We start from the raw sequence: 25,126 nt of genomic DNA, 5'->3' as shown, positions 1-25,126 counted from the left end.
TTCGCTCTAACTTTTCCGAGCCCATATGGGATCCAGTCAGAGCCCAGCAGCTTTCAAGCATCCTTAAAGGAAGAACCTGTTAGGTTGTGCGTCTGGAGTTATTACCACCCCCAGGGTTCCCAGAGGATGCTCGACATTTGGACAGCGAGAATAGTGCTTTCGATGTGGGTAAGATGCTAACAAAAATATCAGCACAACGCTTCTCCAGGACCCGTTTTTATTGTGACCAAGTAAACATGTGGCAAATTTCAATATTATAGTTGAATCTCTACCATGGCTGATTATAAGATAATAGGGCTGTTATTCTAGGCCAGGGTTCTGATAACAAGTCTGCACTGGTGCCTTGGTAATCAGAACATGTTTGGGTAACTTCAATGTTTTTGGGTTTCTAGACTCTGCAAGGATGGCTATGCTCAAAGACAATGTTAGATATCATTCCAAAAATAATACCAATTTGTTGTAATTTTAAAAGCTTGCATTTTTTATTTTACCAAGAAAAAGAAGTACTTAATGTTTGAATTTTGACTATAAGTAAGGAGAGCAAACAATGAACATGTTTATCTTAGAAATGTGTTATTTAGCAAAACTGGCAGTTCAGTTTGTACCACTAGTATTCTTTAAAGTAGTCAAGGAATATTTATGAACTCAAATACAACCTTGGATGTAGGGGTTTATAAAGATCACAAAGACCACAGGGAATGGAAAGAGTTATCCAAATCAAGACAGAGAGTCAACAACTGCCGGGTGGTTTGGGTGGAATCACAGACCTGTTGACTGTGATGAATTATTCCCGTGGCTGCCAACAAGTGCGTATCTGGGAATACAGGCTGTATCCAAGCCCTGGAAAGAGCCTCCTCAATTCTTGATAGTTAAGACAGAAAAATAGGGCCCCTCCATCCCATCATTTGAAAGGAAGAAACATGAGGTAGAATTACTGTGTGACCATACTGAGGAGCCATTTGTAGACCAATGTTGTAAGAGGTGCATTCTCCTTACTGTAACTTAATGACTCTGCCTGTGTCACCTGGACACCTTTGTCTGATGTCAAGATTGCTCATGACTAAAGCCCGTCTTTGGGCAGGCCATCAGACGTCTCTGTACTTGCCCTGTCTCTAAGATGTGGGTACAAATGATAGCTCCTTGTGTGGGCTAAGTGAGAGAATACGCTGAGAGTGACAGAGGCCGTCATTACCTTTCTTCATGGAATATATCATAGACAAGGTCCAATGGCAGTTATTGTTAGCTGATTAACAGAACTTTATTAACTGCTATTAAAATTATATTTATTGTTTAAATGTGCATTGACAATTAGGGTGCAAGAGATTTTTTTTATATAAATATACATCAATAAAACTGATGCAAAATGCACTACTATATTCTCCTGTGTGCTATAACATAGAAGTACCTTGAGAGGCTCTAGAGGAGGTCTGGAGAGATGCTGGGGGGTAAGAGGGCTTGCTGCTTAAGTAGAGGACTGAAGTTTGGTTTCCAGCACCTACATCTGGTGGCTTCCAAATACCCGTCATTCTAGTTTTAGGAAATCCAGTGTCCTTTTCTGGATTTGTAGGCATCTATACTCATATGCACATACCCGCGCACAGATACACATCCACATATATAAATATGAAAATCTTAGAAGAATGGAAAAGAATCCATGAGAGGCAGTGCACTCATTTATCTAAAACAGAAACATCTTGGAGTGTAGTTCCCCACACTTGGGTATTGTACAATTTTTGTTTCATTATTCATATCTACGAAATGGTAATAATAAAGCCTCCAGCCATTTCTTGTGTTTCCATGGGTGTAATGAAAATGAATTGTTCTGTACATTGCCCCCAAATGTTTTTAAATAAATATCTTATAAAACCTAAAATAAATCATTGTTACATGGGCCTTTTAATATGATATTTAAATTTTAAATAACATAAAAATGTTTTCTGGAATTACAATTTGATACTTACATGCTGCACACATTATTAGAATATTCTCTTCACCTGTCCTACCTAGTACCCCTTTTTCTCTGTTGTCTGCAACAAAAATCATCTCTCAACCTTTGTAAACTTTATTTTTTATTAGTTTCTTTGAATAAATGGTTTTATTTCACTCTTTAATGCAAACGTGAATGATGTTTATAGAACCATATGTCTTAGAGATTTTAGTTTTCAGAGCTATGAATGGTTACTAAGTTGAGGACCTCAGAGTCAGGAGGAATCAGACACAGATCCTGTGGGTCTCAGAGGAGCACAAAAGGGAAGAAATGGAAGTGTAAGAGAAGAACAGAATTTGGAGAAAGACAGGACATTCCTTTCTGAAATATGGATGATAGATAGACATCCATATAGACAGACATGATTTGCTAGATGGACGATGGATTGATAGATTAAAGATATACAGATAATTATATGTATAGATAGATGATTAGATAGATAGTAAATAGATTATTAGATAGATGATAACTCAGATAATGGATGTCCAGATAAGTAGATAATTACATGAATGGATGGATAGATGATTAGATAGATGGGTGGATGGATAGATAGATAGATAGATAGATAGATAGATAGGCAGATAAACAGACAGATGATGGATTGATGAATGATTAGATAGGTTAGATGATGGATGGATGTATATGGATGGATTATTGAAACTCCTCATTGGTGAATAGTCATTTCCCACCTCTCACTATTACACATACACACACACACACACACACACACACACACACACAGTATCATCTCTTTTCTATTGTGTGTCATCATTGGTGGTTTAATATAGCTTGAAAGAAACATTCTGCTGTTTAGTAGTCTCAAAGCTCCATCTATCCCTAGTTTCCAGTTTGAAAAACAAAGCCATTGAGACTATCAAGTAGTGACTAAGCTAAACCAGTGAGACTAACATCCTTCATCCCAAAAATCAAGCCCAACATTCTCAAGCTTTGTTAGGATAACTTAAAAGAAACATGTACCCTGTCTCGTGTTTTAATTGTACTGGTTTAAGTGAGACACTGCTAAATTAGCACTTGGGCCATTGAATGAAGAAAGGCTGGGTCAAGCCGAGACTAGCATTTGCACGTCTGTCACAGTGAGGACCCTCTGAACAGCTTCCCTCCCTCCAGGCCCTGGGAGTTAATTGTTTTGTGAGAAACCCTAGGAAGATCAAGGGGTTTAGAAAACAAAAGCAAAAGACTGTGCTGTCTCCTATCTGTTTGTATTTAGAGGGTTCAGAGTAGGTTTGTTTACATCCTGCATCTTGTTGATATTCTGTTTGCTTCTCAGAAAAGAGAGAGTACTCAAGAATGATTACATAATCATGCAGATAGGGGCTTGCAGTGGTGAATGAACCATTCTAACAGAAGGACCAAGAGAAAAACCCACATCACAATGTTGAAGTGTATTTGTTTGGCAAGTTTCTTAAGAAGACTTGAAAATAGAACTCTGCTGGATTCTTCCAGGGGGGAAAATTTAAGCCCAGAACATTTTGGCTGTTTCTGGTGGAACTTTCTTAATAGTATCTGATAGAGCAAGGGTGTGGACAGAAGTGGGTGGGCGTTAGAGTCAGACAAACAAGGGCGTGGCCCGAAGTAGGTGGGACATTAGAGTCAGACAAACAAGGGCGTGGCCAAAGGTGGGTGGGGAGTGGATGAGTCCTAGTTTTTCACTATTTTTTGCCCTTGACCTGTCTCAGAAGGACGCACTCAGTCCCCAACCTTGAGCTACCTTGGATGAACAGCAGGAAGGAAGGAACAGGACAAAGTCAAAGTACGCCGGCAGCAACCTGTGACAGTGAGCACAGGATTGGTCAAATAAGGCTTCAGAATGAAAATCTGGGCACTCTTGCTTTCTCCATTAGTAGACTTAGGCAATGGTCAATTTTAGAGTAAAGCCTGGAACATTGCAAATTGATTTCTTTTTAGGATAAGACAAAATTATGAACAATGTCCCACCCCAAGTCTATACTAGTTATTAAGACAAGAGACATTCCTGCAAGAAGCAATGACAATTATTCATTGTAATGTAGATTGGCTTCTGCTTCTTCCATTAGAACAATTTACTCATGGCTGCAAATGCAAAATTTGGATGCTATGTATTTTAATACTAGGGATCAGGTATTAACTTTTTCAAGGGAACATTTGTTATTGCTAGTCAGCTGTTTGGGGACAATAGACCTCATTTGAAGGTCAGAACTGGTTTCTACCCACATCTCATACAGTCAGAAGGACATTTTGGGCTATTTTTCTTAGTACTTTTCTTCTTGAAATGGTTTCATTTATAGTGTTATGTGAGTGCTCAGAATGTTCTAGAATATTTGAGTTTCTGCACATTGAGCTACAGCACTAAGCCTATTCTCTACTTGTAGTCTCTCACATTTGCAGCCATAGGATAAGACAAAAATAATGTACACGGGGCTGGAGAAATGACCCGGTGGGTAAAGTGCTTCTCATGAGATCTTAGTTGACAACCCAGAAAACAGGTGTGGGCAAGTGCACTCTTGTAAGCCCAGTGCTGGGCAGGGGCAGAGAAGGAAAGACTGGGAGTTACTAGAACTTTCTAGCTGCCAACATAACGCCAGGATTACACAAAGACCTTGTCCAAGAGCATCAAGGTAGGGTGTTAGAGGAGGGCACTCTGTCCCCCATCTAGATCCTCTGTGGGTTTTTATATGCACACACACACACACAAACACACATTTACACATGCAGTACACACACATACAGAGAGAGAGAAGAGAGAGAAATACCAGAATGAAAATATTTGAACAATGTGAAAAATAAACCACTACAGAAATCAAAGCCCCAAATGTTTCTTCATCTCCTCTCCTTTGCTCAGAACCTGTGGTAATCACGTGCCTCTGTGGTAAGGGTGTTGTGAAGGGAAATGAGATAATGCCTACTGTATACTTAGCTTCATCAGCTGCCCTCTCTGTGTTCCCTTCCACGAATGCTTTGCTTTAACAGGGCTGCCACCTTTGGAGAAGCCAACGTTCCCGGTGGAAGGCAAAGCCTGTGTATGATGGGAAAGTCCTATCTGATGACAGTGCAGGGTTCAATAGCGAGAATGAAGGACAGACAAAGCATCCTAAGGTGGTCTCTACCTAACTCTCAATCACCCCTTTAATTTCTGATTTTGGTTTATTTTATTTTAAGGCTTTGAGGGTAATCAAAAACCTGAATGACCTTTAAGAATATTCTGAGTTTCATATCCATGAATGAAGCTATGTTAGATATGTTGTGTTGGCAAAATCATGGCATATTTAGCTTTTCTTGTCGTACCTCCCGTGTACCTAATGTCTCTGTATTCATTCACATTGTACCACAGTTAAACTCTCCCTCCTTTTAAAGGCCAAAAAGTATTCTTTCTCAAGGGTTATCCTGTATGTTAATCCATTTATTCATTTCATTCCCTGGTATACATATGAATTGTTGCTATCTTTGGCTTAATAGCTTATTCTTCAAGGTGTCTCTTTGGAATCTTTATTTCCTTTAGATAGATATGTACTCAGAAGAACTCCACTGGTTGTCATGGCTTTGATTTTTTTTTAATTTATTCATTTTTTGAGTAACTTTGACATCATGGTGGGGAGGCAGCCTCACATTCTGCTTTCTCTTCTCTTTTCCCTGTTTATCTTTTACTCTAGTTGTTGTTGTATCTTCTTTGGAATGTTTTTAATTGGATATCTGAAAATGCCTGACTAGTTTTTACCCTTTTTCTCTATGTAGAAAAATTAATAATGTTTCTCAAAAATGAATAACTTCTGATTCCAATTTTTGACCAGGATATTTGAGTTGTAGTGGCCACTAGATTTGTTGGTTGGGTTGATTTTCTGAGTCAGGAAGTGAGATGAATTAATAGTGAGACTATTCACCAGGTAGGATTATGGTACATCTTTCAGATGTAAGAAACCACCCAGTACAGTAAAATATCAATTATTAAATTTTGCTCTTGGAAATATATTAATGTCACTATTTGTAAAAAGCTAACATATTTCATTATGATAACTTTCTGTGCCTTGAGTGTGTGTTTCTAACTCTGCTGCTGTTTGGTTTGGGATGTTCTTTTGTAATGATCTGAACGTACTGAAGGCAGATGTAACTAGCTCAGCAACTTTGCAGGTCTACTTGCCAGTGACTAAGCAAAAGAGGGAAGGATCGCTTGAGTGTCTGCACCTCTCACACGCACCCCACGACTTCTGTGCACTAAAGGTTTCCCTCTGTGCCGTTCTCATAACTGTGAGGCAGTCACAAGCGGCTGCCTCCACCTCTGCTAGGCTGATATTCACAGGGTTAGCCAATGCCCCCGCAAAATTTTGAGTGCAAGGAAGAGGGAAGGTTGAGAACAGTTCAGTGAGACGTCTGTCTTCTATTGATGGCTAGACAATCCACACCAGTGCTCACGTTGGAATTGTCTCTGATTTTCCCTCTGATGTATCCTATGACGCCAGCAGTACTATATTTTTTTATTATCTGTTCGTAAATCCTAGTGATGATTTTACAGACCACACTGATGAGACTATCACAGGGTATTCGGGGGGCCTCTGTGAATTCTTATTGATGTTTGTAGAAACATTACCTACTGCAAAGTGCAGAACCCGTGGTAGATGAGAAGACGCGGATCCCTGCAGTGTGGAAATGTGCTCCATGACTCCAGAGGAAATGCTACTGGAGAAACACATTTGCTAATCTGTATTTGTCTGCATGCTTGGTCCCTTTGGCTTCCATATGGCTGAAATCTGGGGTTGGTGCAGAGAGGGCTGGTGGCAGCTCAGTGTCCATGAACAGGGTCAGAAGAGAGGTTCCCAATCAAAAAGAGAAATATTGAATTAAAAAAAAGCTAATTTGTCACTTCAGTCATTGAATATGAACTGAATAGACTTCTAACCCTTAAAATCCCCTTTTTCCCTCTTTTTATTGCCTGGAATCTTAAAAGCTTTATCATTTGCAGTCATAAAATGAAAATATACACCAAACCCTCAAAGGGTAAGTATGAAATTAAATTATATTTAGGCAGCTGTAACCTTTTAAAACGATCGGATTCCAGTTAATGTATTTCTTCCTGTTCCGAGTGCTGCCATGGTGTTTGATGGTGGGAGGCAGTCCAAAGGGCATTGGGAGATAATAAATTCACTGTAAATTTCACCCCAAGGCATGTCTCCATACACCAAGGCCTCCATTTAGCAAGGCTGACCTAAAACTCTTGTCACATCCAAAGGTCATTTAGGTTGGAGTTGGTGTGTCCCATCTATCTTTCCTTAATGTAAAGAGTGACAGTTGCGGCAAGACAGAACTCAGAAACAGTCATCAGAATATGAACAAGAAGGCAGCTCTGGATTGGGAGGGGAGCATGAGGGAGGACAGAGCTCTGCTCTGCAGACTGGCAGCTGCCTTGCTGCTAGCTCGTAAAGTCAGGGAAGAGTTCACCTAACAGTGGGCTTCCTGGCCTGTATTTCAGAGCAACCCCGTACATAGTACATAGACAGACAGATAGACAGATCTCCAGCCTCCTTTCCTCTCTTCTTAAGTCCTCGCTGTGTGTGAATCAGACCAACAATTTGTCCTTTTGTTCCTGGCTTATGTCACATAGCACATGGTGTTTTCAAGTTTCAAACTTCATTTTACCACCTGCATCTCCCAATGATCCATTTGTGGGGTGTGTGTGTGTGTGTGTGTGTGTCTGTAGTCCTTCAACTTTACAGTCTTAAAAATGACTTCAGTGTTTTCAAAAGCAGCATACGTTAACAAATGCTAAGACTTAGAGACTCATAGGCGTTCCCAGTCACTGGCCAGAAGCGATAAATGTTATCCAATAGGGAAATACCTGACAGTACTAAGTACAGATTATGGAAAGTTAAGTCCTTGCAAGTCTTTCTGAAGATGAATATTAAAAATCTTCTCCTGATAACATAGACTGCTGTTCTCCAATGTTCCCAAGGGTCAGGGACAGTGCTTGACACAGCACGGGTGCCCAGTACTTGTCTGCTGGAGGCAGACTATGTGAAGTGGGAGTGCGGGAATTAGAATCATTGATTATTCCTCTGGGTTGGCTTGATATGAGGAGAAGTGTGATGAGGGCCACGGAAGGACTTGTCAGGATTGGAAAAGAGTGAAAATCGAAATACAAAGGACCCAGAGCTCTGTTGTCATTGCGCTTCCCCTAATTAGTTTAAGTTGCTCTTCCTCTGAGTAACGCGGATGGCTCATTGTTGCTACAACAGTTTTCAAGAGTTCTCAGAAAGTTAGGGTTTGGGAGCAGGACTGGAAATGGGGACTATGGGTTCATTCATGAGATTAAATTATTAGTGGGAATCATACATGGAGACCAGGGCTTTAACTGAACAGGAGACTGAAAAGCATATGCACAGATGATCATACAGTTGGTGTGGGATCAATGTTAAATCAGATAGATAGATAGATAGATAGATAATAGATAGATAGATAGATAGATAGATAGATAGATGATAGACAGACAGACAGACAGATAGACAGACAGGTATATAGATCGAACAGAGATAATTTAAATGCCAAACGAGTTAATAGTCGGTTGTTGGAGCTGAGGCAAAATCTTGGTGTTTCTTCTCCCATTGCCCTCAGGCTGGTCTTGTAGAACAAGACTATAATTCCTTCCTCCCCTTGATCACTGGATGGAGCTGTGGACTCTGTGTGGCAACTACTTCCCTGCAGCTTAGGCGCCCCCCATCCCGCCCCGAAACTTGACAGGCCTTTTCCTACCACCAGTGTGTTCTGCCCATACATATAGTTTATCAGTGTGCAAAGCTGCTTCCCATCTACGCCCTGGTTCAGGGTGAGGCCCAGTCTGCTGCCCCATAACATCACTCTCTTCTGTATATCCTCCTGAAGGTTCTACCATGAGGCACTTACATGTTTCCAGTGTTACATATTTCTGTGACTATTAATGACGTTCTTGTTCCACCTAAGAGTTCTGAGACCTACAGGTTAAAAAGCGTGGTGCTTTCTGAATCATTCCAATGATTAAGGAAAGACAATAATACACTTTTGTAGTTTCCCTTACATTTCTTACATTTCACTAGAGAATATTTGAGACATTTATTTTTAAATTAGAAAGTGAAAAAGAAAAATAAACTAAAGCATTTTTACTGGCAGTAGCCACGAGGAAAAAGGCAGCTGAAGGACGCAGGGGAAGTTTCTCTTGGGTGTGTTTCCCTTCTTTCCTGCCCTGTGTCCTCAATACCGAGGTTGTCACCAGCGCGGCCTCGCCTCCTCTGAACCCGTCTCTATTATCCTCTCCTGCTCTAACGACTCGTCTCAGGGCACATGGACCCCACCACTGCGTCTGAGTGACAAGGACAGTAGCTCAGAATACACAATGAATTAGACAGACGCTCTCTGAAAATGAAAAGGGATTTAACCTCCACACTGTCTCTTTCCCGACCCCGCACGGTGCACTTTCACGTAACATCTGTGCCTCTGTGTCTTCCGCAGTGAGATACGAATTCCAACTTTCTAAATTTGTTGAGGAAATTCAAAGGATGACACTTGGACATGCCGCAGGGGACGTTTAGCTGTTTTGATAGTGATCACTGCCATTCATCCTTCTGTGTCCACATGGAGTCTGAAATATACAGCTTCTCAGACGGCATATGCAAAGAGCCAGCACTAATATTAATAAGCAATATTTTTTTCTTACATCAGAGTTTATAGTAAAGCAGAAGGGAAAGAAGCAGTGAATGGCAATCCCTAGTAGAAAACTTTTCTATTTTTATTTTAAAGATAAATGCCAGGCATGTCATCTCTTTATGCTAGAAAAGAAAGCAAGCCGCAGCTGAAGAGATGTCGTAGGTGCAGGTGTGCCTCCTCAGAGTTAGGGTCCTCCTAGCCCTGCCTGAAGCACTTCCTCAATCTCTCCTGCTGCCACTCACTGCTCCTAGCTTAACTGGAGAGTCCCCTGGCTCCTGGGGGAGTGTTGACAAACTTACAACTTTTTTTTGTGATTATTTCATTGACCATATGCCATTGGTTCTCAGGTAGGGATCCCCACCTTGGCCTCTCACCACAGAGGGAAACGTGCTCCTCATGTGCGTGTCCCCAAATGCCCTCTGCCTTGGCAGCTTCACTTTTTTCCCCTGGTTGTTTTACTGATGACGTTTTTGTGTCTTGTCAGATTTATGGACTAAGGACTTGGGGTGCGGTGGGGGGGCTGTGTATTAAGAGTCACTCAAATGAGTAAGCGCATGAATGATGAAGACAATGAAACAGGGCTGGAGAGAGCATGCAGTAGGTGACAGCATTTACTGCTCTCAGAGGACCTGACGTTGGTTTCCATCACTCATGTGGCAGCTGATAGCCACATGCAACTCCAGCTCCAGGGAACACAACATCCTCTTCTGGCCTCCCTGGAGACCAGAACTCATGTGCACATTTCCATTCAGAGAATGTAATTAAATTAAAAATTAAGGAAGCAGTCAAGAATATATACCATGTCAGAGTTTTCCCAAAGAAACTTCTGCATCCAATTTGATGAGGTAATAATGTCCCCTATTGGAAACCCAGTGAATGCGAGGATAACTCATGTATCGGTATCTGAAGTTGTTGAGCACTTGGGGGAACTGCAGAAGTGGTGTGAGCCTTTGTACCCCACACAGGACATAAAGAATTGTTACAGTGATCCCAGAAGTAGCAAAACTTACTGTAAGGGGTCAGAGTCATACTTCTTACACTTCTTGTCTCTGTGTGTGTGCCCCAGCAGTTGTGCATGCGTGCCCCAACAGTCATGCATGCGTGCTCCAGCAGTCCTGCATGCATGCCCCAGCAGTCCTGCATGTGTGTTCCAGGACTCATGCATGTATGCTCCAAAAGTCCTCTTTGAATGTTCCAGCAGTTCTGCATGAGTGTTCCAGCATTCAGCCAGAACACATTCTAAAAGTGTGTTCTCATGTTAGATAAAATAATATACAGTCTGGTTTGATATAAAAGGCCACTGATGTTCTTACATTTTGTTGGAATGGCATGTCTGTCATTTGATATCTGCCACCCGCCCACCGTCTGCTGGGAAAAATGAGCGATGGTCATGAACTTGGCCGAACAGAAGCATTGTGTCCACAGTCTGTCTGATAATCCCCCACTTGCTTATATCAAATTATGAATATCTGAGAGCCACAGATTATTTTCTTCCAGTGAGAAAGTATTTTTCTCTTCATTTTTTTGTGTTGCTTTAAGAGAATTTCAGTGACATTTCCCACAAAATTAAACTAATTAAAGATGAAGTACCATCAGTGATATATAGAGATACGAAGAGCCCCTGGCCAGCATCCTTCCTACCTTGCCAAATGGAGATGTATTTACTGGTCTGTGACCTCGGGGATGGAGGCAGAGCTCTTGTTCTCAGTCAGCAGCTAGCAGAAATCTGGAGCAGCAGAAAAAGGGTCAGTTGGATAGGTCGTGCATCATACGGGGAGGCAGATGTTAGAACATATTGTAATGGGCTGTGCGCGGAACGCGAAGGTGGCTTGTGGCGCAGAGCACTGGGAAGGGAGGGGATGCGCAAAGATCGGGTGGCATTTCCTAGTGCGACTCTTACAGAAGTTTATCTAGCTCCTTAAGGAACTGTTTCAATTATAAAAGTCAAAATGAGTTTTCTCCTAGCTGTTTGAGATTTATTAGTGTGTGATAAGATGAAGAACGCAGCCCTTAAAGGGACCGCACCTCTGAGGTAGTAGTTTATCAGCTCCTCCCCTGCAGCCAGAGTGAGCAGAGGGAGTGACAGCCTCTTGCCTATAAGCCGTCCCATGGCTTGCGGAAGTCCAGAGGCATCTTTAGCAGGATGCCATTTGCACACCCACACAACAGTCCACCCTTCCTCAGTGCCTCCCTATTCCACCCAGCTCTCACAGCTCATAAAACTGAATAGAATAACAACATTTGGATATGTATTGCTAACATTTAGTGAGGCAGCTTTATATAAATAATATGACTTACGGCTTTTATTTGTGAATTCACAAGCATCATTTTTTCTTATGTTCAGGATACGGTTTCACCGGGCAGATCTATTCGCCTCAGCCTGTTTGGTGCCAACACATCCAGGTTCATAGAAACTTCTTAATATAAAACTACACTTTAGACAGATAGGACCTCTGCAGCAGCTCAGCTTTTACAAGACATTGCCAGACAGGTGTAGTGGGTTTTGTTGTTGGTTTGTTTTGTTTTGTTTTAGGAGTGAGTCATGATAATATGTTTTCCTTTTTCAATCATAAGAAGCAAGCTTCTCCCTTCAGACATACGGAGCCGTGGCTCACCTGCTGCTGAGGGAAGATCATCTCCATTGAGAACTTGGTATCCTCTCTCTCCCTGATGGCTTGATCTGCTAACAACCTGGCCTCCTGTCTGGTCCATTCACCTGATCTGGTTTTCCCCTTGCATGACCTGATGCTAAACTTTTACTCCAGCATCCCTAGTGACACCGTATCACCACAATGGCTACATCCCTCCACTCCATGGAGAAGTCTCCTATACGTCCTGAGCGTGCCATTTCAACGGAATGTTTCTCCCGTCTACCATTTTCCCTAGGAACTGTCTCACAGTTCAAAAGATCCCATGTCCCCCATGTCTACATTCCGAGTTTCTCCTTAGAAACTTTAGTTCCTCTGATGATTACTGTATCATATGATACACATTAGAAGGAATATTTTATTAGTCTAAGGCCACACTATGTATGATTTTTCAATGATAGCCATGCCCTTCTCTGAAACCAGACTTAGACCATTTCTCTAGCAATCTTATCTTTAAAAGAAAAGTCCAATGAATAAAGCTTTCTTTTAACTCAACAACGTGATAGCCCAAGCTTTTCCAAAAGGAAAAGATTTCAATATGTAATTTTTCCATAGAAAACAAGAGAGTGCCAGGCAATGACCCTTGCTAGAATAATTATCCTTAGGAAGATAGGCAAGGATCTGGAGAGATGGCTCAGCCACTAAGAGTACTGGCTGCTCTTCCAGAGGATCTGAGTCCAGGCCCACAACTACTTGTGACTCCAGTTCCAGGATATTAAACACCCACTTCTGGCCTTGAGGGAACGACACAGATGTGACGCCTGTACATCCATGCAGGCAAGCACTAGTACATGTAAACAGAAAAAATAATACAGTTTTAAAAACACAGCCAATGCTAAGTCCTGATGAAGATGTAGGGTAACTGAAAAATTCAGACGTTGCAAAAGGGCCGCAAAGGCACTCAGCCCCTGTGGAAAAGAAATGGCTTTCAAAGTAAACATGGACTTGTGTGACTCATGTTCATATGACTAAGCAAATCCACTGTTAGAAACCGGGTAGCCCAGAGTAATAAAAACACACAAAGGCTGGCACTGGAATGTCCACAGCAGGATTATTCATAACAGCCTAAAAATAGGAAACAAAACTCCAAGTGTCCATTGAGTGGCTGAGTGGACAAACATGGTGTACTGTGATTTATCAAGCGGAAGAATCGGCTCAGCCGGGCCGACGCTCATCAAGCGGGCAGAGGCACCAAAGGCACAGCGCTAAGTGAAAGAAGCCAAACCTCTCTAACTTGTTTCTTCTGACTGCAGAAGTGGTTGACTCCACGCTGGCCTAGTTCAAGGGATGTATTCTGCTGCAAATAGAGCCATGTTCAGGATTTATTTACATATCTTGATGCATCAGGGGAAGTGTAAACCAGTGGGTTTTTGTGAGATGGAAGCCTTCTGACTTCACTGTGCTCGCCAGGGGTAGTGGGCTGAGGAGGTTTGTAGATTGTCAGTTCCTGGCTCTCTCAAGTCAGTCCCTGTCAGTAAAGGTGTGCAGCCATTCTGATCAGGAGCCTCCTGTCTTCTACAGAAAGATTCTGAGGACAAGAAGAGAAGGGTCCAGGTAGCCCCACACCAGGGCATTGAACCTTGATTCTCGACTTGACTGGATAGAGAGATGTCTGGGGGTTAATAAACAATGTGTTGCTGTGTCCAGGGATCGTTTCCAGAGATAATAGATCATGGCCATACCAATAGATTGGTCCCTTGATAGGTGGCAAAATGGCGGCCTTCTTGAGAAGTGGTGAATGAAAAGGGACCTACTCTGTGGAAATGGTTCCCGGTGGCAGCCAAGGCAGGAGAGCTGTCTCTGGCCCTGGACCTCTACCTGTGTTTTCCCTCACTTTCTGTTTCCTGTTCCCCTTTGTGTGTCCCCTACTCTGATGCTCTGCCCCTTTGTGAGCTGAGCAGTCATGCCCTAAACCTTCTGAAACCACAACTCATAGTAAATCCATCTCCCCCAGGTTGATTATGTCAGACTTTATTTATTGTTTATTTATTTTTCCCTTAGTGACAATGAAGATAATTAGCACAGGGTATTTTAATATGGAGTGACAAGGATAGCAATAATCTGGTCTGTGTGTGTGTGTGTGTGTGTGTGTGTGTGTGTGTGTGTTAAGATATATAAAAGTAAATTTGCCATGCTCTGTTTGATACACATTGACCTTGGTGTATCATCATCACCAGTGTCCCTCACAAAGCTTGTTCAAATCTCCAAATTAAAGCTCCCCACTGAAGGAGCTGCTCACACCCCTCCCTCCCTCCCTGACCCTGGACACTTCCATCCATCTTTGTATTGATAACTTAGCTCTTTCCCAGCACTTTGTGTGAGCGGCATCACACAGCCTCTCTTCCATTTCCTCCGCTGTACTCCCTCGGCAAAGCCAAGCTCCTCAAGGTTCAGATGCACCATCACCTGCTGAGTAATATCCCCTTCCTTAGCTTTCCCCCACTTTTTTTAAACCATTTACCCATGAGAAGATTTGGGGTCATTTCCACCTTGGACTATTGAGACCAACTCTGTTTATAATATGGTTTTAGACGTGTGATTTATTTTATAAAATCCCATTTTCAGGTATTTTTCATAAACAACTAAGGACTTCCAAGTCACTCACTAACTTTGCTTTCTGTGCCAGGGAGTAGATAGTTTTGACACTGGGAAAGGTCATTTAATATTCTTACCATCAAAGTGCGAGCTTCCCGCTTCCTCCCACCATTACCAACCCTGTGGCCCTCTCTGAGTCTCATCTCAAGATTTATCTATTAAATTATATGATGGGGGGCACATGGATGAGGGGTGCCCTGATAGACCAGAAGTAGTCCAAATCCCCACTGCTGGAACTATGGGTGACTGTGAGTCTCTTCCCATGGGTGCTAGGAATCAAACTCGGGTCCTCTCAAACAGCAGCCAGTGCTCTTAGTCTATGAACTATTTCCCCACCTCTTAATTTGGGGGGGGGGGGTTGATGGAGAATCCCCAATGTGTGGGGGATTTGGTGTCTCTTGTGCTCTTGAATTTGCCAGGAAGGGAGAGTAGATAGTTTATTAGCCAGTCTGTAGGGACGCATACATCATAAGCGTTCACTCACTCCGTGTGACTCTCTACTGGGACTCTGGCCGATGCTGTTTTATACATAATGCACATATTAAATAAGGTAATGCTGCCACTGTCAGGGGAAGCCCACGCCTCCATCCAAGCTGCGCTGATAATTTTCCGAGGACGCATGGCAAACAATGATGCAGGAAGCACATTCATCCCCATCGAAACCTGCTGGCATGTTTTGAAAGATTTTTCTCCAGTACATTAGTTTCTCTTTAAATTCTACATTTAAGTTACATTAAGAAGCAGAAATTAAGCCATAAAGATAACGCTTCTGGACGCTTGAAATTGCTTTCGGTTTTTTGTTTCTGTTCACCATGCCGTTCCACATCCCTCCACTGAAGGGAAGGAAGGAAAGGAGAAGTGAAATTTTCCCTTCTAGATCACATTTAAGTTAGTGCATCTCTCCAGGTTTCCTTTACACTGGGTACGAATCCATTCAGAAACACGCATCACAGATTATACAGGGAGACACTGTAATCTCTGGCCTGAGTATCTACCTTAGAAACGTTACCACGTACAAGGTATGTGTGTATGTGTCCACGAGTGCGTATGTGTGTGCATTAATTTAATCGATGTTTATGTGTGTGTGTCTGTCCGTATGTCTTGACATCATTTTTTAAAAGAAATCAAAATGTCCCATTTCTGTACACATATTTGACTTGGAAGACAGTGTCAGAAATACTTTATTTCTTTATTAGTTTTGAAAATTTAAGTCTGTATGTTTGCTTATTCTTGATTTTTTGATGAGTAGTAATTCATCTGGAGAGATGATTATGACTAATCGTTGACGCCCACTCAGGATGACAACTTCATCCTTGTACCTGCTTAACCCTTCAGGGAGAACAAAAGCAACCTCTTTGCTCCCACTTGAATAAACAGGAAAATTTGAGAAATTCGCTTATATTCACGTTTAGCATACTTCTTTTATTCTCCTAAATACTGGTGTTTGGGGAAAATATCACTCAGAGAACAGGATTCTGCTTTGCAAAACCATTGTCGGGGGCTTGGGAAAAGGCTCAACACATCCTGCTCCTAACAAGCTCCTGAACTGTAGTCTCAGCTCCCGAGTTAGGCAGCTTGCAACCAGCCGTGGCTCTGTCCATCTCCAGGGACTCTGAAGTCCTCTTCCATGGCTGTGGTACCACGCTCACACGCACATGCCCTTCCGCAATCACACACATGCACACAGAGTTAATAAAATAAATGTATAAAAGCACTTATAATATTCAGAAAAGCTCTCAGTGCTGTAGCAATCTTGGGCTCACCAGTCATTTCACAGTCACGGCAGAGTTCCTGAGTGCCTTCCAGAGCCGCTGATCTTTACAGACGGCATTTGAGAAGTCCACTCCCCGCAAAGAAACACACGTGTTTCCTGTACAGTGTGATGTTGAATGTGGAGGAGACACGCATAGACAAAGGAAAATGAAGGGAAGGTAGAGAACAGGCGCTTCACAGGGCCCCTCCTCATCCATGCCTGGAGGAGGAGAAGATTGCGTAGAAGCATGCATTAGTTTATGTGACTCCACCTTCATCCCTTATCCATGCCTGGAGAGAGGAAGGAGTTGCATCGAAGTGCACACTAGCTTGTGCTGCCTGCTCTTGGGAAATGACTAAATGCAGGGTCCTCACTATCTCCATTACCTTTATCCAGAGTGCCTAGATACATAACAGTGTGACTAAGGATGTACAAGAGACCCATGCTGGTTAAGAGGCAATGGCATCATTACACAGAGCCCTTGCCTTTGGGTCTATGCAAGTTGCATTTGCTATTTTGAGGTGGTGGTGGAGACAAAGGCATATGCCCTGCCTTTGTGGGGTTCACTAGTCACTGAATAGGTATGAGACATCAAATCCTGATGTTATTTTTGTCAGACCCGAGTGTTTCAAATCCAAATATTCCAGATGGCAACTAGACACCAGTCTGTAGCCAATGGGAGAAGCTGTGTTGTGAGCAATTTGAGGAAAATATGCTATTAGGGAGAAGTGGCAAGAAGTTCCTATAAAATGAGGATGATAATACAGCTTAGAATTTAAATCGTTGTTATTTTGTTAGTGATGAGCACTAGCATTTCTGACGTGAACGTCCTCTTAAAAGGTTGTAAACACGTATTGTATATAACCATGGGAGAAAAACTAGGTTGTCCAAAAGTGTTGAACACTCGTCTTACCCAAAATACCAAGCTAATTAGTAGAGGTGAAAATATCTGTCTTTATCATCCTCACCAAGTTCTGGTCTAGCACTGGATCGCTAGAATTTGGCAGGAAACTCAAATGCCAATAAGTGGACCTGTCAACCTACCGCTTGACCCCGCTTCTGTGTATACAAGCCAGTAAGCATAACAAAATGGGGATTAGGTTTGGCTGGCCAGGGTGGTTACAGTTCAGGGGTTGTGTGGGGCGGCCATCGCCTTCTTCAGACCCATTAAAGCACCTGGAGATGAACCTGTGCTCAGGCCTAGCGTGTGTGTAACCCCACCCCAGGGTCCAGTACTAATGCTGTAGGAAGAAAAAAAAGAAGAGGGAGAGAAGGAGAAAAAGGGGAAGAGGGTAGAGGGAGAAAGATGACTGGAGAGGATGGTGGGGGAGGAGGGAGAGAGAGATTGCCCTTTTGAGTACATCCCTGTGAGATGAACTGATGAGCATTTTGCCATCACAATGCAGGATTATGAGATAGCCTCTCTGTGTGACTTGCCTTTTTCAGAACGCGAGTGTAATAAACTTTGTCTCACCATGATTACTATACACAAACATATGACAATTGCGTATTATATTATAAAAAGAAAGACTTAGGTAAATTGCGTTCTGTGCCCACTCTGCTATGACATGTGTATTATTTTCTCTTGTTAATTTTCGCATTAGCCTCAGAAGTGTCACCTCTAAATTCTGATGACCCCCCACAGCAGATCCTCCAGCCTTGTCTTTTTTCTAGTTAACCATCACTCACGTTTTTCTCTGCCTTTCCCATACCTGGATTTTCAGGATAAATTTTTGTGCCGGTATTTTACGAGCGTCCACAGAAAGACTGAGCCTTTATACCCGGTGCTGCTTGCTTCTCAGGGTGTGCACTCAGTAGGTCACTGGCTTTGCTGCCCTTCTCTGTGCCTGCCGTTATTGGGGGTCTCTTTCCAATAGGGAGCACATTCCTGTCCTCCAACAGTTATTTAAACTACAGAATTAGACTTTGGAGGTGACACCCAGCTCTGCATTTTATCTTTCCAGCGTCGCAGGTAAAATGAGTTATAGGATGGTAATGGTATTTCTGTGGAGGCTGCTACGATCTTCTAAACATCAAGGACTGAGAGTGTAAACTTACTGAGATGGTCAAGCTGGAGGCCTAATCTCACTTTTCTCACTTTCCTGGTTTAACAAGACTAAACTAGTGTTTTAACTTGAACTTTACAGACACACTTCACTCTTTTTGTTTTGAATTTTTCTTTCCTTTTCCATTTTCTTTCTTTCTATCTTTTTTCTTTCTATCTCTTTTTTTGTGTGTGTGTGGTTTTTTGAGACAGGGCTTCTCTGTGGTTTTGGAGCCTGTCCTGGAACTAGCTCTTGTAGACCAGGCTGGTCTCGAACTCACAGAGATCCGCCTGCCTCTGCCTCCCAAGTGCTGGGATTAAAGGCGTGCGCCACCACGGCCAGGCTTTTTTTTTTTTTTTTTTTGAGACAGTTTCTCTGTGTAGTGCTAGCTGTCCTGGAACTCGTTCTGTAGACCAGGCTGACCTCAAACTCAGAGATCGCCTGCCTCTGCCTCCTGAGTGCCGGAATCGAAGGTGAGCAGCGACCAACTGACCCAGTCCACTCTTATCTTGAAACTAATGGTGGAAATTTTTAAAGCCCTTTTCACAGATCATTAAGAAAATTTAGGATTAAACTATTAACTTCTTAATTTCAATTCCCTCCTCTCCTCCTTCAAGCTCCAGCAAGACAAGATTTTTAAGGAAACACTCATAAAATCCGTTATAGTCTGCCGATCTTTCTATCTTTCTGGCATCCACAGGTCCCTGGTTTTTTTGTTTTTGTTTTTGTTTTTTTGCAAGTATGCCTTTGCTCCTTCACACAGCTCCAGATTCTGTCTGAAATTATCCCAAAGCTCCTACTTATAATTCTTTCAGCTCCTTCAAGGGCCATTGTCTCTTCTGCCAGAACTGTAGGGGAAGGGGATTTGAATATTCCCTCCCTCTGTAAGCCATCTGACTTTGGGCAACATTTTCAATTTGAATTCAAAAGCATGTCTTTGGATATTTGAACCCTGATAAACCCATTCCTTTTGGAAAATGGTGAGATAAAATGCTGGTAGGAAATGAGGGAAGGGTGTGAGCTTTTTTTAATGTTGAGCATGTGGCACCTCCAACCTTCAAAGGCAATACAATGATTGCATCCTTTTACCTTTAAATATAGGTCCTGTAATTTTGTTTTTATTTTTTGAAAGTTGCAAATGTACCTATAATGACCAATAATCCTTGATTCACCTTAGGAATAATTAATCAAGTTGTTTAAATGTCTAACACCATAGCATGATAGATAGATAGATAGATAGATGATAGATGATAGATTAAAAAGTATAGTGATAAATCCTTTAAGTGTCAATACTAAATTTTAAATCACCGAGGTTTTTAAAACATTTTGGTGTTTACATACAGATGTCTAGGTGTCCCATGTCACTTATATTAATTGGTAAAATCTCATTTTTATTGCATACTGAAGCCAGAAATGTGTTTTCTGAAGACATACCTCTCTAGTAGTGACAAGTGATGTAATTCTTTTCAAGGACACAAGCAAAGCTACACAAAGTTACAGACTCTAGCATTGTTCTGTGACTAGACTGAAAATGTGGGTGTTTTTCAAATTCACGGGTCTGTGTATTCTACTAGGCATGCGTGTAATTTACTAAGCTGTGTCCTGAGGACACAGTTACACTATAAATAACCTCATAAACAGCTCAAAATGATGGCAGAAAAAAAATCAACTTTTCAAATCCTAGGAAATAACGGACAAGTTTTCATCACCATCAGGAGGAATATATCAATTATGAATTCAAAGAAATAACCATAAACTCTCAAGTCTTTAGCTACAAAGAAAATTATTATTTTACTCTTTTTTTGTAACCTAAGACATAGGGATGGAATCTTTTTCAGTGGTTGAAATCAGAAATGTTATTATTATTCCAACATAAAATTGTGATGGGCGATCAGTACTGATGATCGAAATATGGAAGTCCCTGGTTTCTCTCCGTGCATCTTACTTCACACGTAAATAAGCTGTAGCCTCTGTCACCAAGGCAACTTTTCTGCTGGCATTTGGGTCATAGGATGCAGAACTGCAGGTGATGCATGTGTATCTTTTTGGAATGCTGCAGTTGGCTTACAGCATGCCATTTACAGTGGGATCCTACTTAGCAGAATGTGTCGTGTTCCAGGAACCATTTTTGAAAATGTTCTTCCGGGAGAACTATAGTGTGGTCTTTCTCTCTGGTGGCCCCCATCCCTATTATGTTCATTGCAGACGCAGTGGATTGCATAGAAGCGGCTCTATGCACGAAATAGGACGCTGGGACATGTAGGACACATGCATACTATCAAGACTTTCTAATCCAAACTGTCAAATTTCTTAAGGAATACTACAAGTCTGAAGTTTGTGTCTGTGTTTGATGTCCATGTTTGAATGTAAAGTGTTTCTTGAGGTTGTATACTGCATCCTAAGATATCCTTATAAAAGTGAAATGTCCTTTTAAACTCTTTATTTGTTGGAGCAGCTTTTCTTTGTTGTTAATAAGAATTAGTGTGTGCTCCATAGAGTTTTTTGTTTGTTTTTGTTCTTTTGAGATATATCTGTTTAGATCATGAAGCGAATTAACTAGAGGTATCCTGTTAATTTTTAACACTGTAGGTAGAATGACCACATATCATCCCCCAGAATCCTCTCCTGCCTTCCTTATCAATATGTTTCCCAAATTGCACACAGTTAATTCTCAGAAGAAAAAAAAATAGTTCCAAATGCCCAGTTCAGTAAGTCAAAGAGCGAACCAACATAGCTATGAGAGTTACTCTATAGTGAAGCTAGTTTCTTAGTCACACCCGCTGAAGAATTTAAGGGTGAACAGGCCTTGGCCAATTACTACCAAATGCTTGCCTTCCCGGTCAGCCGTAAGGCGTGAGTGTAATGGCTACTTCTGTCCTGTGCCCCTGAGCCTGCTATTGCCAAAAGGGTCCTGTTGTCTGCCATTGCTCTCCCGACAAGTTAAGTTGTAGAACGGTTACAGATTTTCATTCAGTATTTTGGGTGTAACCAGAAAGAGACATAGGAAGCATGGTGCACCCGACTGTGTGCTTCTGAAGGGTGTTTGCGTTATGACTGACAGTCTCTCTCTGTCTTTTCTTCTGTAGCAGTTCTATGCTGCCCAGCTAGCCGCAATGCAGGTTTCTCCAGGAGGGAAGCTCCTAGGCCTACCCCAGGGCAACCTTGGTGCTGCCGTGTCTCCTACCAGCATTCACACAGACAAGAGCACAAACAGTCCACCACCCAAAAGCAAGGTACCCTCTTCAACAAGCTCATCTCTCTTTCCTTGGGCTTCTCCTGTTCACTCAGTGGTGTTTGCTGAAGGTCTCATAGATTCCAGTCACTGGGCTAAACTCAGGGTGTTCACGGAGGTAAGACTTTTAGAAAAAGCAACAGTTGTATGTGTAAATTTACATTTCTAATAATTGGCTTATTCACTCCACAAACGTATTGATAGTTATGAGAATCTGAAGTGTGCATCTTTGAACCAGTGAGTTTATAGCCTTAAAAGCAGATATCTATAAGCAATCCAATAGCTGTCCTTTATAATCTAAAGACTAATCAATAATAAAGTCCACAAAGCCTTATATGTATAAAAGTACATTAGAATTTATTAGGAAGAGAGAGCGGCTTCGGCAAGAAATGCAAACGTTTGCCAAGGGATAAACAGCTGAAATAGAAACTTAAGTATGAGGAGAATTGAGACATATGGAGTGTTTCTTAAAAACTATCAATAACTGTTATAATGCAGTATGGGAATGGCATAGCTGTAATTTTAGATATGTCACCCATCCACCAAGATTATCATGTAAAGACATGAAGATAATAATAGTGTTGGGAGACTATTTAAACACGGTTCTGGCTTTAGAGCTCTGGAGACATTTCCTTAGAACACGGGGGAAGGCTGGGGGAATTCAAGATGAATGCCTCTTAGAAAAGAGCAGAGAGCCTAGGGGGAAAAGTCTTTGTATGTGCAGACTTTACGTGTGTGCTGTTGTGTGAACACATTAAGCTTTCTATGACGTGAGTGTGACTAGCCAAAGAGTGATGGTTTCTGGGGTTATTCACAAAAACAACTGCAAATATTTAACTTTATTACAAAATACAAACCAGAAAATTGACACCGCTAATAATTTTTCCACCAAACATCTTTCTTAATTGTCTAGAAACATGCTTTTGTCTTCCATTCTATGAAGGAGGCATGAGAATATCTTAGGGGAGTCCAGGTGGAGCAAGCACAGAGTGTGGGAATGAAGTAAACAAGGAAGGCTCATCCTGAATGGGAGGGGCGCTCAGAGCATCAGCTTAGTTGCTGTAGAACTCCATAGAGGAGCCTGGAAAAGGGACCACTGGGTCAACTATGAAAGAGAACACATTTGTGCATGAGCTTAACCTGACAGTGGAGCTACGACCGTGGCTGGGGAAAACCCTACACACTGCCGCACCGCAGGGTGGGGACATATGCCACGTTCAGGTCGCAACTGCTGTTTGGAGGACCTCACACACTCCTTGCTTAATGTTTAGGGCTTGACTTGTTCCTCTTTATCATCTGGACACACAGGAGATGTCGAAGCTCTGAGGCAGTTATAACAGTTACCAAGGGTGATTTCTAAAGTGCTGCTATTCTGATGGCTCCCGTGCTAACTGTTTTAAAGGGTTAGAGTTACAGAGACATTTTAAGCAAAACAAAGACACAGCAATGGAGCCCTTGCTACACACAGACTCTGCTTCTTCCCCTTGCTGTGTGCTGCCCGTCATATTACTATCCACGACAGTGCTTTCCCTTAGAGTCCTGCTCTCAGGACTGTAGACTGTTGGATTCTGTTTTATATGATTATGGATTTCTCCTTACTTCTGGATGAACCCTTTATCATTAGTATCTTCTCAACCCTTTCACTTAATACAAATAATAAAGAAGCGTTAAATGCCAGGCAGCCTCTTCCATCTTTGCCTCTGCTCAGTCCCCAGCCATTCATCCATCTGTCCATCCATCAGCAGGCTGGCTGGCGTTCGCTACCAGGGTGTTCCCATAGGTAACAATGGCAAATGTCAAGGCCATTGAAGTCTTCTTTGTTGTGAATGGGAAAGGACTGAGCAAGCCAAGCAGTTTTATGTACTCATGAAACCCTATGGATTCAACACCAAAGAGAACAGTGGTTTCAGCAGGGTTAAAATTCTTCTAGATCTTAGTTTTTTATACCTCTATTCAGTTCACAAGAGTGAAAGCATAAGAGTGTCTTTCAGTTACCACAAGTCACAGGAAATAAACATATATGCTATAGTTTATCTTTGAAGTGTAATTACTTTTTAAAAGCCTTCATGACTTATCTATCACATAAAGCTTTGAGGGTGCTCCTCTTCACACCCACACTTAGAGCACATATAAAAGATTTAACCGAGCTCTTCCAGGAGCAACAATTTAATAAAAATGTGTGTCCCTTGCCCAGTGTCCTCTAGCATGCTGCCTGTCACTACTTTTGTTGTCAGAAAGAATTCCAAAATATGACGGTGTTGATATAGTTCACAAAAAAATACAGGGAGTTAAGAAGAGCCGTGACACCAAGTCACATTATTTGAATGTAGCTCTCAAAATTGCCACTAGTAATACAGAAACAGAACCCACTAGTTCTCTTCTAGCTTAGAAATGATATTTGCACATTGCTTGATGGATATTGTGACTCCACAGAGCTAATTTATTCATGAGCATCATTTATTAGCATATTTGTTTTAAGACAATCAGCTACCAGTGTCTTGGGGATGTTTTCTGTGTGTTTGTGTTTTTCGTTGGTGCCAGTTTCTTTGCCTGTCTTCCTCTCACATGATAGTATACGGGCTTTGTGCATACCTGCTTGGCCTAAAGGGAATTGATGGCTTGCATTACAAGTATATTTACTCTTTGGAGCAGTGGAGTCGCATGTCCAATTTAAGGGGTGACCGATGAACAATGCTCCTATGGACAGCTGTCAAAAGTGAAGGGTGCATTCTGAGTTACACCAGCTACCCTCCTCCTGGATGGACCATTGCCTCTGACTCCCAACTCCAGAGGACACCAGCAAAACTTATTTGCAATTTGCAAAAAGAAAAAAAAACAGGGAAGGGGGGATCAAAAGGAGGGGCTCCAAAAGACTGTAAAATTGTACAGCATGAGTCCTCTGATTCATGCTGTTTTCAATCTGCTGTGTGCCAGTTGGAGGCTCAGGGAGTGTGTGCGCGCGAGAGAAAGGATAATGCTGAGAAATGATAGAGAGGCTGCGACCTCCGAGCTCAGCCTGGAAATCCAAGACATTGATTTCACTTAGCATTCCTGCTGAGAGATCTGGCGGAGTTCAGTTGTAATAAAAGAACAAGATTCTCTTCTAATGGTAATGGCGTATGACAGACGTATCACTTTGTCTGTCCTCAGCACCAGAGAGAGCAGGATTGGAGAAAGGTCACCTGACCTGCCTGGGGTGTTGTA

At 42.0% G+C, this 25,126-nt stretch overlaps 1 protein-coding gene across 6 annotated transcripts in view; it reads left to right on the top strand.

The window, feature by feature from the left end:
* Sox5 (SRY-box transcription factor 5) overlaps positions 1 to 25,126 on the top strand; it is a 380,838-nt gene that overhangs the window by 286,402 nt on the left and 69,310 nt on the right. For 4 of the 6 annotated variants that reach the window (XM_041638635.1, XM_041638620.1, XM_041638628.1 and 1 more), the window contains one exon: positions 21,777 to 21,923. The exons of the other annotated variants lie outside the window; for them this stretch is intronic. In XM_041638635.1, coding sequence (XP_041494569.1) covers positions 21,777 to 21,923 — 147 coding nt within the window. The remainder of the gene's footprint in view (positions 1 to 21,776; positions 21,924 to 25,126) is intronic. 6 annotated transcript variants of the gene reach the window in all.

This window comes from Microtus oregoni, unplaced genomic scaffold (assembly GCF_018167655.1).
Source record: "Microtus oregoni isolate MIOR12 unplaced genomic scaffold, Mior012 000002F_ref0000024, whole genome shotgun sequence".
Classification (NCBI taxonomy): domain Eukaryota; kingdom Metazoa; phylum Chordata; class Mammalia; order Rodentia; family Cricetidae; genus Microtus; species Microtus oregoni.
Note: the sequence above shows the minus strand (reverse complement) of the source record. Positions and strands in the feature narration are given on the sequence as shown.